The sequence below is a fragment of the Corylus avellana genome, chromosome ca1 (assembly GCF_901000735.1).
Source record: "Corylus avellana chromosome ca1, CavTom2PMs-1.0".
In the NCBI taxonomy this organism is placed as follows: Eukaryota; Viridiplantae; Streptophyta; class Magnoliopsida; order Fagales; family Betulaceae; genus Corylus; species Corylus avellana.
The window spans coordinates 22,711,454-22,730,239 of NC_081541.1; the positions used below are offsets into that span (position 1 = coordinate 22,711,454).

The 18,786-nt window shown below is 35.8% G+C and overlaps 1 protein-coding gene across 1 annotated transcript; it reads right to left on the reverse strand.

Annotated features, from left to right (window-relative positions):
* Positions 1–14,415: 14,415 nt before the first annotated feature.
* On the reverse strand, positions 14,416–16,365 carry LOC132168008 (uncharacterized). The gene is made up of 3 exons (XM_059579068.1): positions 16,227–16,365; positions 15,307–15,633; positions 14,416–14,778 (listed from the first exon to the last, which is right to left on the reverse strand). The coding sequence occupies exons 1-3, from the start codon at positions 16,294–16,296 to the stop codon at positions 14,663–14,665; spliced, it is 513 nt and encodes a 170-aa protein (XP_059435051.1). The 5' UTR covers positions 16,297–16,365; the 3' UTR covers positions 14,416–14,662.
* Positions 16,366–18,786: the final 2,421 nt, after the last annotated feature.

The window sequence follows — 18,786 nt, forward strand, 5'->3', positions numbered from 1 at the left end:
GTCCTTGATCTTCTTCCAGTCCAGACAGTCTCACTTTATGTGCCCTTTCTTTCTGCACTTATAACAGAGGATGTCCTTCCTCCTTCTGGACTTTAACCGAGGATTCTTGCCTTTCAAATCACCCTGTTACTGCTTCTTCCACGCTCATAGTTACCCTTTACAACTAGTCCTTCCCCTTGAGATTTATCATCAATGTTTTTCTTCCTTTAATGAAATACCAACAGGGCTCCTGTAACGTCCTCTAACTCCAAGGACTCTTTTCCCCATGTTAGGGTTGTAACCAGATTCTTATACGTAGGAGAAGTTAGGAGTGAATTCATCAGCATCAACGCCTTGTCTTCATCTTCGAACTTCACATCAACCCTCTTCAGATCTCTGATTATCTAATTGAATGCGTTGATGTGTTGGCTCAGATCTGAGGCCTCCGCCATCTTCAAGCCGTACAACCATTGCTTTAGATAGAGCTTGTTCGTCAATGACTTTGACATATACCGACTTTCCAGTTTCAACCAAGTTGCCACTAGAGATTCTTTGTCCATGACGTGATACATCATGTCATCTCCCAAGCAAAGCTGAATAGTAGCTTTCGCTTTAGTCTCAAGTTCCATCCAATCTATGTCCGCCATCCATTCATCGTCCCTTGTTGCACCAACAAATACTTGATACGTCTCAGCCATAATTCAAAATTACTAGATCCATCAAACTTCATTATGTCGAACTTTGCAAAAGATGTACCAACCCCAGCCATCGTAGATTAGGCTCTGATACCAATTGTTGTTAGTGGGCACAATAATTGATGAACAATATAGAATCAAAAAAAAGAGAGATTAAGAGAGAGAGAGTCGGCACACAAATTTACGTGGTTCGACAATTTGCCTATGTCCACAGAGAGGCGGTTGTATTTTTACTCTTAATAATTCAGGGTTACATCGTACATATATATAGAAAAATCGTAAACCCTACTTGTACGGACTTATTAAGGAAATTCCCAAAATACCCCGCTCTATGAACGTCGCTAGCGTGACATTCACTCTGCTCCCGTCTACTTGCCCTTCCACTAATATTAATATGAGCCACCAATTCCAACAATTATGCTTAGAAGTAATTTCCTAATTAATTAACTGAATTAAATAAGATGTCGCAGGTTGAGTTGAATAATAAAATAAAAAAGTAATAAAAGATAGAAATAATAATAAGAACGAGGGTTAGGGTTTTGACATCCACTGCTAATCAAACTCAATTAAGATAAACAATATGCCAATGCTAACAATTATACCGATATGCTTAATGCTTGCCAACCTAAGGGCATGGTATCTACTCCATATGTTATTGATCTCCCTAAGCAACAAATTAGGCATGGTATCTACTCTAATTCTTTTATTTCTTAAAGGATTTAGCATGGTATCTTCTAAGTTGTTCTTCAAGAAAGCATAAATCTATGGACATCGACAAACACATGAAGCCTATGGCATGGTATCTACTCCCGATTCTCCATGTTGATTCATCCAAGAACCCGTGAGGAGATTCATTTGTCACTCTATTGTGCCAAGGACTTGGTCATCCAAATTGATACAAATAAAAAATCCAAACACACACATAACCTATAAGAGCAGGAGATTCTCTCCCAAAGCAAATAGCATAGCACTGAAAACCACTAGGAAGGAAAAGGAAGTGGTTCATGAAGAATCAAGTGATGATGAGTCCTATGACTCTGAACCAATAGCTATGCTAACTAGAAACTTCCATAGATATTTGAAGAATGCTAAACCAACTGGAAGAAGATCATCGGAGTAGCCGGTCAAAGGAGAATCTCAGAAGGATCCAAGAGAGAAATTATACAAATACAAGAAAACTCGTTTTCCTCAATGCTATGAGTGTCAAGGATTTGATCACATCAGGGCTGATTGTGGAAACCTAAAGAATACTAGGGAATACACCATGAATGCATCTTTGAGTGATGAATCAGAGTCAAATGACTCCAATAACCAAAAAGGGAAGAAGGTTGTTTACGTGGCACTTCCAACCACCATTCAAGGTTCCAATGATCGTGCATCTGCAGGTGTTGATGGTGAGTCATATAAGGAGGACTCGGATGAAGGATCAATGAAAAAGTAGCGATCATCTTGTGTCTCATGACACTCTTGTTAGAAATTGAACAGCTAGGAAGAAGTTCAAGGAGGTCCTAAAGCAACTTACTGCAGTTGAAGAAGAAAACATTTCTCTTCAAAACCTTTTGGATTTAGCCTACAAAACTGAAAAATCCCTAAAGGTAGAAAATAATTCTTTGACTACCAAGTTGTTTGATGCTAACACAATTTTTGCTAGTTTGCAGGGTGAAAATCAGATCTTGATGAACATAATGGCTGGAATCAAGGGATCGGAAGATGCCCAGAAAGAAGACTCTATCAATGAATCCCCTTCTTCTAAACTAAACACCATTTTGAACATGCAAAAGCCATTTGGTGATAAGCATGGAATTTGTAACGCCCCGATATTTGAACTAGCAAATATCGAAGTCGTGACGCTGTAACTTTAGAAAATACAATCTTACAGCGGAGTATGTATATTTTTTTCTTTTTCTATGACCTAGGAATAACTTACACAACACAGTTGAGCTGACTGAAATACCTCGAGGTGATATATTATTAAATAAAATAGAAACATGGTTTTCATTACAACATATGTAGACACTAGGTGTACCAAATATATGCCACAGACGGCACCTAAATTAACATAGTAATATCTATTAAGTTTACACACATCACCATACATAATAAAAGCGATTAACATAAATGAGACTTGCTCCATAGAGTAAGCATAAATCTTGCAGCAGATGGTTTATCAACCATCAAAACTAGTAAAAGGACCATCGTCCTCACTTTCTATCCCTGCATCAAGATCTATGTAAAGATGACGTTATCATATTTACATAGGCAAACAAGTGAGTAATCTATTTTCCTAGATATAAAGACTAAAAAGACTAGTTTGAACAAATAAGATCAAAGACTAAAATATATAATAATGAATGAGTTGTGAATGCAGCGTAATGACAGATTAGTTTGTGTTTTATGATAATCTTTCTTCAGACCTCTTCTCATGAGCTCTCAGCCCGCTTACGTCCGTTATGTCCCTCACACTTTAGAGGTTTACCTGTTTGGTGCGGGCAACTACACCGCCCCAGCTTAGTTATATATTAGGCCTTTTGGACGGTTATATACCCCCATCCACTGAGATACCGACAGTTCCTCGCGGCAATCCACCCAGCTTGTTCTTAAGGTGGCTATCTTATCAGCCCATTTTATTAGACACATTATGCAGCCGTTGTATTGCAAAATTATATCAATAAGACAAAATAAGAATTCCTATAACAATAAAACAAAGCTAGTACTCAGTAAGTATATCCATACTTACTCTCCTTAGTGTAGTATTCTGCTCCACTTCTGCATATAATACATACATACATACAAACAATACTTAGTTCATTCTCCAATAATATCATTGTTTAAAGACCCTCATCTTTTTATATTTATTTATTATCCGTCACTTCATCTTTACTTACTCATTTTATTATATTAATCTAAGATAGTTACTTATAACTAGCTTTATGCCTGAATTCATTTTTGGTGACGAGGCTAATGGCCAGTATCATTAAATACAAACTAGTATTATAAATAATATATATAAAACATGACTCATATTTTGGAGATGAGACCAATGGTCCGTACCTACCAAAGTATGAATCAATATTTAAATGACAATAAAAGAAATGACTGAATGTAAATATTGGATTCATATTCTGGGGATGACCGCCAAAAATATGAATTAAAATTTAAATGACATAAAAGAAATAACTAAATGTAAATAATGCATATTTCAGGGATGAGATCAAATGGTCATTACCGCCAGAAATATGAACAGAAATTTAAATGACATAAAAGAAATAACTGAATGTAAATAATGCATATTTCGGGGATGACATCAAATGGTCCTTACCGCCAGAAATATGAACAGAAATTTAAATGACATAAAAGAAATGACTAAATGTAAATACTGTAAAGTAAATAATATATAGATAATATTATAAGTCCTTAATTGATTTTGTCCACTAACTCTTTATTATTAATTCACTTGTATCCATTACTTTATTTTACATTATATGCTTATTGGGTCTTTAAACAATTAAATGAGGACAAGTAATAAAAGCAATAAATCATGATATTTATACAAGAAACACTTACCCAATAATCCTTTAGAAGTAAAACTCCACCAAATCTTCTCTAGGTGGCTAGTTTTAGAAAAACGCTTGAATACTATAGAAAAGATCTAGGCTATATGGTATTTGACTAGAACTAAGAAATAAAATGAAAGGAGGAGCAAACAATTTTACTTGTTCTAAGATTGTAAAAACTTAAGTGAAAGTGAATTTAGCTAAGGCTCTATTTATAAGAGAATGAATGGTTAGGATTTATTTTTACACATTTGATCTAAGGGTTGAGATGGATTTAACCAAAAGTATGAACCTAGTCCATATTTCATGCTCTATACTAATTAGAATTTTCGTCCAAAATGAGGGCAGTGTATTCCGATCCATTTTTCAATGTCCAAACGTACTCCGATTGACACGAAATTTTGAGAGTAGATAGAGGGCTCCAAGACAAACATTTTATATTTTGGGTTCGACTTCATCCGAGTTCGTTTAAGTCTATTTTTGGCCTACACAAAGTTTCCAATTCAACTTAGGCTTTAACTATTTTCATTCCCACTTGGCCACTTGCCTTATTAAATCATTATAATCATGATATTTACTATAATCATCATTACTAGAAGACTTTAAGCTTTCAACAAAGGTGGCTAGCCTTGGTATCTTTCTTTAGCAATTTTAATCTCATTTACACAGTATGAAAATTAAGACACTGCTTTTTAGGCTAAAAATTGCAAAGCTTCAAATTAATTTATGACTTCGCTAAACACCAATATAAATAATTTATTCACTAGATTGGGTTTGATTATGCTCATAAACATATTAGTGAAGCTAAATTTTTAGAATTGAAGTAATATACATAAGAGGTCAAAAATCAATGTAATATACCTTTAACACTAAATAGTTATTTAACATCATTAATCCACATATCATTGTTCTAATTTATTGATTATATTTTTAATCTATTTAATATTATTTAAATAAGAGTTTTAAAATCTAGGTCGTTACAGAATTGAATATGATCAAAATGCCTCAACTTCAAGAAACGCGGTAGCTTCGAAAAATTTGATTAATTTTGTTCCTGCCTCACATGTTGTGTTAAGTAGTCTTGAGAAAAATGGCAAGGGAAAAGGTAGAATTAGTAATAGGCCTCCAAATTTTCTGGGAATGAGAGGGTTCAGTGGACAAATCTCTCATACTCCTATGAGGAGAATACCTTTTCAGAGGAAAGTTCCACCTTGTCATCTTTGTGGCAAAATAGGTCATATCTCACTTGACTGCAACCGTCACTCTCATAGATCTCCAATTAGGGAGAACTCTAACGATTATGAGATTAAGACGCACTTTGACCACCTTAGCCAAATCATTTCCTTTATGAAGGACATTACCTTTAAGTTGGACAAACTTGAAGGTAATCAAGGTCTAATCTAGATTGGGTTAGGGTTACATGGCTATTTCACTATGTCAATTGTGATATTATGTGTTCTAGCTCATGTATTGTGTGCTGCAGTAACTACTTTCTTGTGCCCTTGTTTTTCTTTGCTGGTTCCTTATGTTTCTTGTTGCTTCCTTCTATGAAAATCCTGAAGATATGCATGTTGAGTCAAGATAGCATTCCTCCTCCCTGTTTTATCATTTGTTGGTTTTTCCTATCAGGTGGAGTGAGATGCTTCTTTGTCAAATTGACTTGATTTTAACACTGTTGGTCTAATTTCTTACATTTGAGATGATTCATTGAGCAAGCTGTTTTTGGTTGTCAATCTATCAAAGGCATTTCACTTAAACCACATGTCTCGAAAACAAGGATATTCTTTTTACCAAGTATCTCATGCCTGCTTAGTTTGAAACTTTGTTTTTTATCTTTTACAAATTGACATCATATGTCTGATTTCTCAAATGTTCATGGCATCACGTCCTACAATGACAAGCTAATTGATCAAAGATCAAGTGTCCCTTCTAAATTGTAAATTTCAAATGATGTCTTGTTTTTTGATGCTTATAGAAAACGCCAGTGTCTATGCATTGCGGTAAAAGGTGAAACACCCAAGGGATTGTTTCCTCTTCTAACAAATGACTTGGACAATTGAGGAGGAATGGGTGTGTGACTTTTTGCTCAAGAATCAGAGAAGAAGGGTTTGACTTTTGTCTAAAGTGATAAACAATTTCCTATATGACATCTTGACTTCTGATGTCTGAATTATGTATCCTCTGTTTTTTAAATGATCACTCACTTCACTGATTATGCCTTAGTTGGAATGATTTCTTAAAATTCTTTCTTATGAGAATTAAATATGTGAATGTGTCTATTCCAATTTGTGTGACCAGAGGATTAATTGACTTTTGAATCTCTTGTTTATCTCTATAGGAAGAATTGTTTTTATTATTATTATTTTTTTATTTCTTGTTGAATGGTTGCCAAAAAACAAAAAGAAGCAGGAGGAATTTTTGTTGATGCCGTCCGAATAGAGGATATCACTTTTTACCGTGGATTTTTTATTTTAGATTGCTTTTCTATAAGCTTTTTTGGCTGAATCTCCTCTTTCTCTTCATCGACTTAAGGTATGCATCTCACTTCTACTTGATTTTGTGAGATTGATTGTGGATTGATTATGTGTTGTGGTTGGTTTGGTTGTGATTCTTGTAAACATGTTTCTAGTTTTTCATGTTTGGGTATTGTTACCTATTGTGGCCTTCGATTACTCTTCTTTACTCAGTTGAAAATTTTCCATTTGGTTTCCTTTGTTCTTTGCAAAAACTCTTAGTCTGTGGGACTAAGACATGTGGTTTGATCGTGTGTATTGAGAAGTTTGTGTTTTGGGCTTGATTGATTGTGTGTTGTTGTGGAGTTGGGACTTAAGGTTCTTGTCTTTCTTTGTGTATATATGTCTTCAAAGACTTCCACAAAAGGCAAGAAATCCTCTAGAGTTGGGAAGAAAGTGACAAATAGTTCTAATATGATAGTCCATTCTATCAAAAGAGCTCGAGTGGCTAATTGTCCTACTCCTCCTATGACTCAGTCAGCAGTTGAAGCTGGTGAAGCTGCTTTTGCTAGGAGGTTTGAGACTAGTTCTGAGCAAGCTCTATTTCTTTCAAAGCAAGTCTCTGGCTGGAAGGTTATTGATGAGCGTCCTATCACCTTGTTGGAATTCTCTTCTAAAGATTTCTGGTTCATTCCTCATGTGTTTGAGAGTAAAGAATGGCTTCCCTTCACTATGCCTCAACCTGCTGTGTTTCCTGATTTGGTTCGGGAGTTTTTCTCAAATATATGTGGATATTGTGCTCCATCTTCTAAGCAAACGGTTCTTGTATGCCTTAAGAATCACAGAGTTGATCTTGCTTCTGTAACTATTGATGGCATTGTTTCTATTCATGATTCAAAGGCCTTAATTCTGGGTCTTGCCTATGGTTGGGCTATTAGCAAAGTGTTAACTCATTTCTCTGTGCCTCGATGTCAAAATGAGGTTGTTGCAAGTCAACCTTCTGCCTGTGACTGGTTGACTATTTCAAAATCTAAGAAAAGAGGAAGTTCCACTTCTACATCCTCCTCGTCTGCTTCTACTTCAGGTGGCTCTAGATCTTTACCTGCCAAGCAGTTGGGTAAGTTAGAAAAGACGCTTGAGGATCATAAACACTTTTTGAAAGAACAAGTGAGGGTTGAAGAAGTGGAGGATGGGGCAGCTCTTGACAACATTCCCATTGTCCATTATGATAAAAAGGGGGTGAAGGGTTTAAGTTTGTCAAACAATATTTCATTTAGATTTGTTTTGATGTATCTGTTTCTCTTCTATCTTGCTTTATTTGTCATTGTTATTGAATATGGTGCGGTAATGTAGTATGTGTGGAATGTTTCAGAATCAGGATAGTGTGTGGTCTTGATACCTTATACCTTGAGATAGAATTAGTGCAACGATCGTCATTGGTGCAGTGTTCCATGACCTAGCACTTTGGTCTAGAAGGGTTGCACATGTTGTGTTCTTTATGTTTAGTTGTTAAACCTTGTGTTCATTGTGTTTGTAAAAGTTTTAAACCTTGTTTAGGGTTTTGTCATTGAATGGCCAAAGGGGTAGATTGTTAGGTTTTAGGTTGGCCTTATTCAATGATGTTTCTTGTATTCTTGTTGTTTAAAACTTTGGGGAATAGCTTTTAGGCTTTCAAGAGTTGGTTGGAGTAGCTCACTATTTTTCCCGTCAGAAGTGTTGTCAGAACGGGACATGTAAGGGGGAGTTACCGTTTTAGGACGGAGTGCCGTTAGGATGAGACATGTAACGGGGAGTTATTGTTTTCTCGTTAGGAGTTGCGTCAGGACGGAATATGTAATGGGAGCATGCCTGAAGCTACTCTTTTCTCGTCAGGAACCTCGTTAGGATGGGACATGTAACGAGAGGAAACCTGAAGCTACTGTTTTCTTGTCAGTAACTTTGTCAGGACGGGACATGTAACGAGACCAATGTTGGACCTACTGTTTTCTTGTTAGAAGGTAGGTTAAAATGGGGCATGTGCGGAAGAGGAGACATTTGTTCTTCCCGTAGGAACGAGACCGCTCTCTCGTTAGTACATGGATTTCTCAAATCTACGGATTTGTTCTTCCTGTCATAATGAGAAAGTGTCCCGTTAAGACGTGAAGATGGAAATGGCCTCCTATTGAAGGATTTTGCGGCTCTGTTTTCCGCAGACTTTTTACGCAATATCTTTCTCTGCTTTTTTGTTGATATAAGTCTCAAATTTTCTCTACACACGCTGGGTCTCAGGAGATTGATTCAAGAGACGACGTGATATAGCCTTAGGCTGTCCTTCGCTCATGATTGTTGGTGTATTGCCTTGATTCGTTTGATGACAAGAAATTTTAGTTTTGGTGAACTTGATGAAGGAAGTCCACCGAAGGGTTGATAAGGAGATGCATTCAGTGAAGATGGTCAGGATGGAGACAAGCTGGGAAGCTTGTTGTTCTTACTAAGTCTAGAGGTCCTCAACGTTGTGAGTATCGTGTAGTCTGTAACTCTGAATCTTCATATATAGTGATTTCCTGGGTTTGGCTGCCACGTAATGGTTTTTACCTTTTAGGTGGTCAAAGGGTTTTCCACTCTGTAAACAAATCTTGTGTTGTGTTTGCGATGTTGTTTATATTCCGCTGTGCTTGTTTTAATTTGATAATTGCTTAGTTCGTTGCTTTGATTATTTGGCGATTAGACGAAGAACATGATCCTAGTAAACTTTCAGATCAAAAACAGAGTTTCAAACTGAGGAGACATGAGACACTTGGTAAAAAGAATATCCTCGTTTTAGAAACATTTGCTTTAAGTGAAATGCCTTTGAGAGATTGACAACCAAAAAAAACGTTTCTCAAAGAACCATCTCAAATGTAAGAAATCTGTCCAAGCAGTGTTCACATTTAGTCAATTAGACAAAAGAGACAACTCACTCGATCAATTAGGGAAAACCAACTAATGGTAAAACACAGAGGAGGATTGCTACCTTGACTCAAGGTGCACATCTTAGAGATTTTAACAGGTGAAAACAATAGAAATCAAAAGGAAACATGAGAACAATGGAATCAAGTCACTACAACACACAATACATGACCTTGAGCACATGATAACACAATTCACAGAGACACCTAGACATGTAACCCCAACCCAATCTAGATAGGACCCTAATTACCTTCAAGTTTGTCCAACCTAAAGGTAATGTCCTTCATAAAGGAAAAGACTTGGTTAAGGGGGTCATTGTGTGTCTCAAAATCGTAGTCATTTGAGTTCTCCTTAATTGGAGATCCATGAGAGAGACGGTTGCAGTAAGGTCAGATATGACCTATTTTGCCACAAAGATGACAAGTGGGATTCTACCTTTTCCCTTGTCATTTTTCTCAAGACTACTTAACACGACATGTGAAGCATGTGAAGCAGGAACAAAATTTATCAAATTTTTTTAAGCTACCGCATTTCTTGAAGTGGAGGCATTTTGATGATATCCAATTCCATGTTTATCACCAAATGACTTTTTCATGATCAGAATGGTTAGTTTAGATAAAGGGAGATTCATTGATAGAGTCCTATTTGTGGGCATCTTCTGATCCCTTGATCCCGTCCATTCCGTTCATCAAGAACTGATTTTCATCCTGCAAATTTGCACAAATTTTGTTAATATCAAACAACTTGGTAGTCAAAGAATTATTTTCTACCTTTAGGGATTTCTCAGTTTTGTAGTCTGAATCCAATAGATTTTGAAGATAAATGTTTTCTTCTTTAGCTGCAGTCAATTGCTTTAGGAGGTCCTTGCACTTCTTTCTTGCATCAATGCAATTTCTGACAAGAGTGTCATGGGACACAAGATGACTACTGCTTTTCATTGATCCATCATCTGAGTTTTCGTCATGTGACTCACCATCAACACTTGCTGATGTAGGACCACTAGAACTTTGAATGGTGGTAGGAAATGCCATGTAAACAACCTTCTTCCCTTTTTGATCATCGGAGTCATTTAACTCTAATTCATCTCTCGATGATGCATTCATGGCGTTTTCCTTAACATTCTTCAGGTTTCCATAGTCCACCCTGATGTGACCAAATCCCTGACACTTATAGCATTGAAGGAAGCGATTTTTCTTGTCCCTGTAGGATTTGTCTCTTGAATCCTTCTGAAATTTTCCTTTGGATGGCAACTATGATGATCTCCTCCTAGCCCGTTTTGCATGCTTCAGATACTTGTGGAAGTTCCTGGTTAGCATAGCTATTGGTTCAGAATTAGAGGACTCGTCATCGCTAGATTCTTCATAAACCACTTCCTTTTCCTTCTTGGAAGTTTTCAACCCAGTACTCTTGGCTTTGGGGGAGAATCTCCTACTCTCATAGGTAATGATAGAACCTACAAGTTCATCGACATCTAGCAACTCTACATCCTTGTTGTCTTCAATTGCACTTATCTTGGTGTCAAATCTAGGAGGAAGCGAACGAAGAATTTTTTTCAACCATTTTGACTTCAGGAACTCTCTCACCAAGCCCTCGCATAGTGTTCACAATTTCACCCAGTTGAGTATAGAAGTCTCCAAAAGTTTCATCTTCCTTCATGTTCATACTCTTAAATCGAGATGTAAGCATTTGAAGTTTGACCTTTCTTACCCGTTTTGAACCTTCATGATTTTTCTCAAGAATATCCAAGCTTCCTTCTAGGTCTTACAAAGAGTGATTCATCGAAACTCATATGGAGAAATGCAGATACTCTTCACCGTATCTTCTTTGCTCCACTTGTCAAAATCACCATCTGGTCTAACAAAATCTTTTTCAACAGCAATCCATATATTATCATTAAGCCCCTTCAAGTAGGCTTTCATACGGACCTTCTAGTGAGCATAATCATTCCCATTAAAAATGTGAGGGGTACTAGAAAAAGAGGTCAGTGAACACGTTCAGGATGTGAGTCAAAAATTGTGTGAACTCGCTCTGATACCAACTGAAAGAATACGAGGATCGTGTTCTACCTCTAATCACCAAATAAACATCATGGAACTAAGCCATTTAGTAAAATAAAGCATGCACAACAAAATTTAAAAAAATCACAAAAACAACACAAAGTTTGTTTACGAAGTGGAAAACCCTTTGAACCAATCAAAGGTAAAAACCCCTCCAGGGTAGCCAAACCCGGAAACTGACTATATGAAGATTTAGATTACAGACTAGACGATACTCACAACCCTGGAGGACCTATAGACTTAGTAAGAACAACAAGCTCCTAGCTTGTCTCCAGCCTAATCATCTTCTTGGAGTGCATCTCCTCATCGACCATTCAGTACACTCCTTTCACCAAGTAACCAAACAATAATCTCTGCGTAGTGGAACGAATGAACAATAACCAATCAAGAGCAAAGGATAGCCCTGAAGCTTTATCACGTCCTTTCTTGAACAAACAACTCCCAAGACATAGAGCTCGAAGAGAACATTTGAGACTTACACATAGAAAATTCTCCCAAAAAGTCTATAGTGAACAGTGACACGAAAATCCTTTTATAGGGAAGACATTTTACTCTTCACGTCCTAATGGGACTCATTTCTAGCTATGATGGGATGAACAAAATTTCTCAGATTTTCAAATCTGGAAAATCCAGGTCTTAACGGGGAAAGTAGTGTCGCCATGACGAGAAGAACAAATTACTCATCCTGGTCACATGTCCTATCTTGACGCTCCATTTGATGAGAAAACAGGGAGTCCAAAATTGGTCCCGTTACATGCCCATCCTGGCGAGGTTCTTTACGAGGAAACAGTAGGTTCGGCTTTACTCTCGTTACATGCCCGTCCTGACGCAACTTCTAACAAGAAAACAGTAGCTTCAGCTTCAATCCCATTAAATGCCTGTCCTGATGAGACTTCTGATGAGAAAACAGTAGCTTCAGCTTCATTCCTGTTACATGCCTGTCCTGACTCGACTCTTGATGAGAAAAAAGTAGCTTCAAGTTTAGTCCTGTTACAAGCTCGTCCTGACAGGGTTCATGACGGGAAACCAGTGAGCACTTTGTCAAGTGCTGTCTCGAGCCCGTATTGATAAGGCTTCTGACGGGAAAATAGGGAACACTTCCCAACCCCTGAATTCCTAACTCCTACTTCCCAAAGGCTTAAACAACGAAATAATTACAAGAGATTTCAATGAATTAGGCCAAACTAAAACCTAACAACTTAAAAACCAAAACTGCAATTTGAGGTGTAATAGAAAGGGCAACACCTATTATATTAGTGAAAACTCATGTTTATTATTCAAGTAGACATAACCGGAACTCATAAGCTCATTTCTTTCTTAACTATAAAGGTTTACTTACTTAAGTCTTAGACTTACGCGGTATTTGTGGCTTATTAGGTGGTCTTCTTTGAGATTTAGAGGATTCGCTAGGATGAAGGTGCCGGGTGGATATTTTCGAGTACCAAGTTTGACTAGGATGACTTTTTGGTAGAAGCTCCGTGCAGATGATTGATAATACTTGTGTACCATGTAGTTTTAGAAATTTCAAATCTTACCATTTTCCCTTCTGCAAATATTTACTCTGATTTGTTATGGGCGATCCCTTGAGTTAGTTACTAGTTAATTGCACTGGAGGAATTACCAGTAACCATACCAAAATAGTTCAATAAGGTTTTGGGAGTGTTACAATAGCTGACACATAGATCCTCCACCGACGATGCTCCCTCTTTCCTCCACATCCAACAATTTGCTTCTTCTACCTTTAAAAGGTTTCTTTTAGATCTCTCTCTTGCTTAGCCAGTTTGGGTTGGGGATTGGCCTAGGGCAAGGTATTCCTTGGATCTTCAGTTGTTTTCCCTGTCCAAGGGAATATTTATCCTATTGGGTATGAAGTTTGATGATTTATTGGAAGATTTGAATAATAATGTTGTAGTTTTAATTTGTTTCTCTTGCTTAAGCTTTGTTGGATTCTTTTTTTTTTTTGGAAGATTGTGTTTGTTTGAGTTTTTGGGATTATGTGATTTTGTTGACTTCATTGAATATTTCTAGAACTTTCCCTCTCCTTACGGAGTAATGCTACAAGTTCCTCTTGAGTCCCTCCAAGAATGATGTAGCTATTAAAATCACCATTGGACTTGTAATTTATCATTATTATATTTTGATCAAATGGTGATTTTAATAGCTACATCATTCTTGGAGAGACTAAAGAGGAATACATGAGAGACTTCTAGAATTACTCCTCCTTACGTGCATAGAGTTTCTTTAAAAAAATGTTGGATCCCATTGTTTCATATCGAATTGCTTTGCAATCTTCTTTTATCATTTTGCGATGGTTTGTGGATCTCTCGTTCAATTTAAGATTCCTGCTTGTATTTGGGTTTGCATAATCTATTGAATACTTAGCTTAGAGCATATCATTTGGGTGTTTGAATTTTAGGTGCACAAAGTTGTATGTGATTTCGGGAGATGCAATTTCAAAAGTTGTGCCATTTAGAACTATTTAGAACTTCTAGATGAAAGTCTATGCTTGGTGTTGATCCATGACACGTTGCCAACATAAATGAAATTGAGAGGGTCCGGTTAATGCGACTAGGAAAGTAGTACTGTCCAAAAATTTTATCCTAAAAATATTTGGACAATTTTACCATCTTGAATGTATTAACTGGACCCTCCCTATTTCACTTACTTACCCAAGTGAAAGACCAACGAGAAATTTAATATAAAATTGAGAGGCAATTTGAGACTCAATTATTATGAAGCTAGTCAATAATTAATGTTCCCCACGACCGATTGATAATAATAGGAGGTAGCCAATTAAGGAGATATTGAGAGGGGTTTACATTTATTAATTTGGAGGAATTGAAGACAAACATTCCGGGGACACCCTCGTGCCCGTCACGTGCTTGCTTCCTAAGACAGAACACAGCTGCCCAACGAAACCATCCTCTTCACACTCTACTCTCCCTTTATATATCGCTATCCAACATGGTCCTGAAGAAACCACGCACGCAATGTGTTTACACGGCATATGGGGCAGCGGCGGGGCTAGAGGCAACACCAGAGCTCAAAAGCTCGCTCATGGCACGGTGAGGGTTGCTGCGCCGACTCTCACAGAGATTTGGCAAAAATACTCCTGCATGTGACAAAACAAGTGATACAAAAATATACATTAATGGGATGCATGTTACAAAATACCACATATATATATATCACAAAATCAGAAAACATATATATAAGAGAACAATTTTAGTTATGAATTTCATCGGTTGAATGAACAATTCTTTGATTCATGGAGAAGAAAAACAATTTTATTTTTTAAAAAGGGACCAAATTAAGTGAAATATATATCATGAAGTTTTCGGCACAGTCCTAGCTAGGCTGCTTTATAGGAATTAAGATCCTTTCCTTTTTATTTGAAAAAAGAGAATATTCAGTTAGTTATACTGGAGTGTTATTTTTATCCCCTCAAAAAATAAAAAGACAAAAATACTACTTCTACATATTTAGAAGCAAGAATCTATTAGTGGGCAAGGAATTGTTAGAATATAAATTAATCTTTTTCTATACCTTTAAGTTTTTGGGATAAATGGATTTCCCAACCAATTTACAAGAATAATTTTTATTATATTTTATCCATTTCAAAGTTGGGAAAAATTCCTACCTTCGCCGGCAGCCAAATTGAAGTAGAGGTCCACAATGTTGGGGCACTCCTGGTAGCAAGCTGGGGAGCAAAGCTTGGTGGTGAATTGATGCTCAAGCAGGGCATCCGATGAAATGCCAACCATTTTCCTGTCAACCCCACATGCTTGAACGCACTTGTCGCTCTCTATGTACTCATAAATCCTCTGAACCATCACCTCCGATGTCTTGCACTCGTACTCCACGCTTCCATCGCCCGCCACCGACGTCTCCAACAAACACCTTTTCCCCGAAGACGCGACCGAAAACGCGCAGACTTTCTTTGGCACATCCTCGCATACAATCGCAGCTGCACCCAAATATATTAATTATTAACATAGGAGTCTAATAATAGAAGTATTTTAAGATTAAAATATCTTAGGATATTATATTATCTTTATAGATAACATTAGAAGTAGGGATTATAATTTAAATATTAGAGATAAGTATTATCATTAGAGTAGTTTATTCTACTTAGAGCCTGTTTGAGATTTCCTTTAAAAAATAGAGTTTTTAAGTCAAAAAGAACTTTAGACAAAAGCCTATTTTTAAGCTTTTGTCAAAAGTGCGTTTTAGCCATTATTAGGCTTTTTGGACCCTCAATAGAGTACTTTTTTTCTTCAAACAGATTTTTTAAGTGTTAAAAGTACTTTTAAACCTCTCAAACGCAATTCCAAACAAACTCTTAGTCTTTTACCTTCACTATGAATTGTAATTGTCGATTTAGAGATGTCAAGCTCATTAATAAATTAATTAGAAAATTAATCCCAAACTTTGTATTTGAAAAGGGTTTTAAGTTTCCTCAAAATTTAAAAGGTCTTAATTTTCTTAAAATCTAGTTTAGGTTCCCTCAGAATCTAAAATCTATTCCATTACGTATTCATGTAACAAAATGATACATACCTAATGCTGAATGCAGGAAGAGAGAAGAGAGGAACAGAACCAATGACAATTTTGACGAGAATGCTGCCATGGTTGGACTGTGTTTTGCCTTGAGGTTTCTGTAGCGAAACGTTTTGTTTTGAGGATATCAAAGACAAAACACAGGTAGCTTTGTTCGGTGAGAGATTTGTGATGCAGGAGGGGTGTATATATAAGTGAAATCAAGACGTGAGGAACCCAACAGAAACGGACTCTATGTCCTATTTCTAGAACTCACCGCCTTTGAAGCCTCCTATTCTTTTCTTATTGTTCGGCTAAATTTAACGCTTCTCTATATTTGGTGAGCGTTTGGAAGGTTTAAGTTAAATTTATTGTAACTATAAAACTCATTTTTGGAAAACCTGTCTTGCGTTTCTTCGAGAAACCCATGCGTGTCCTTTCATTCGTCATCTTCTATTTTTAACCATTTTCTTTTTCCCCATTTTTTTTATTTTTTTTCTAATTCTCATGTCCCGTAAAGCTATCTTATTCATTAACCGATTCTTTTTTTCTAAATTAGGTTGCAAGAAAACTTTTTCAATCCAGTGTATTAAATTGACATTGCAAAGAGTTGTAAGTACAAATTTATTGCCTAATACTTAAATTGTTTTACAAATAACAGAATCTTATGTAGGAAAAAGTACACATACTTATTTCAAACTACCATTCATTCTTAATATTCCTCCCGAACTACCAATTGCGTCAATATTCTTCCTAAACTACCAACAAATGTTAATGCTCTCCCTAAATAAGCAAAAAGACAAAATAAACATAAAAGTACTCTTATAGAAAAAAAAACAGATAATATCTAAAAAATAAAATTGTAACTTTGTCTCAAAATATTAATTCCTTAAAAAAAAATATTCTTATAAATTAATTTTATTTAAAAATAAAATTGTATCTTTTTTTCAAAAAATTAATTTTTTTTTTAAAATATTCTTACAAATTAATTTTTCATTCTTTCATTTTTTAACTTAAACTTTTTTTTCGTTTTTTAAAAAAATTAAAAAATAATTATATTTTTTTTTAAAAAAAATCTTTATAAATTGATTTGTTTTTTTTTTTCGTCTTAATTTTTTTTTCTATATTGTTTTAATAAAATTAAAATTTTAAAATTTTTTTAAAAACAAATCCTTATAAAATTGGTTTTTCTTTTTCTTTTTCTAATTTTTACTTTTTAGTTTTTTTCTTTAAAAAATCATTTGAAGTGTTTTTTAAATTTTTTTGAAGAGTATTTTTGTTCTTAGGGCGTACTACTTGTTTGGGCTGGAGAGAACTAAGTTCATTTCACGAGCAATATTGTCTTATTTAAGAGTACCTTCGCTCCCCAAAAAAAAAAAAAAAAAAAAAAGAAAAAAAAAAGCAATTAAGAAAGACAACAATTTCTCATTATAATTACATGTAGAATTCTCTTCATGTTTGTTTGTTATTAAGCTTGTCAGGATTAATTCTAACATAATTCAAAAGATGATTGTTTGTTTTTATTTATAAACTAAATGTATAAAAGTAAAAGTAAGATAAATTGCAATAGAGGAAAAGCATAGGGGGTTGACTTCACCACTAACTGTATAACAATGGTGAATCACAAAATAACAAAAAAAAATTATTCTATTCATGATAAGACTCAGGTCACTCAAGTAGTCAAGAAAATATTATTAGTAAAAAATAAGTATAATCCATCTTCAGTTGATACGGACCGTCTGTCTAACCTCTAGATGCGGTACAGTCCGTCTACCTTAAGTATGAACTATCAAATCTCTTAATTAGTTACACACAATCAATGGATAAGCATAACTCATCTTCGATTAGTACGAGTCGTCTACCTAAATTGCACTAAACTATGGTGTAGAATGATTTGTCTTCCTAGGCATGGCCTATTAAACCTTCTTGATCATGTGTCAATTAAAACCGTTGCATAACCATCATTCTTATAATCACAGAATATTGTTGAGTTCAATCAAGATAAAAATCTTTCTAAGACAATGTAAGAATTTTATCAAGACTGAATATAAACATTGAAATCAATTCTTTTAGTTATACAATCATCATGAATATAAAAAAACCCTAATTAAAATACAATCAAACCATTGTTACTTGGAAATGGCCACATCACCACCCTATTACGAATTTAGCTCCTCATGGTGGTGCTGGAATGGCCTTCTACCATGTTCGTCTCCTTTTTAACTCTTCAAGCCTCCAAGAAGATGCTTTATGTGAAATTTCTCTATGCTAAGCACCTCCCCTCTCTCGAGAGGTTTATGACATATTTATAGGGTCTAAATTAAACCCTAGGAGCCTTCAAGTCTTAGAAATGCCGTACTTTTGTCTCCTAGTCGAATTAGGAGACCTAAACTTGTTCCATATTAGTTTTGCGTTTCTGCCCAGCAAGTTGGTACGAGTGCGCTCGAGCCCAAATGGTGCACTCGAGCGTGGGTGTGCTCGAGCCTAAGGAAAGAGGCACTCGAGCGCAGGTGTGCTCAAGGTCTTTTGATTTGTGCTCGATCCTAGATACTTCAACAGCTCCCTGAAGTGTATTTTAAGC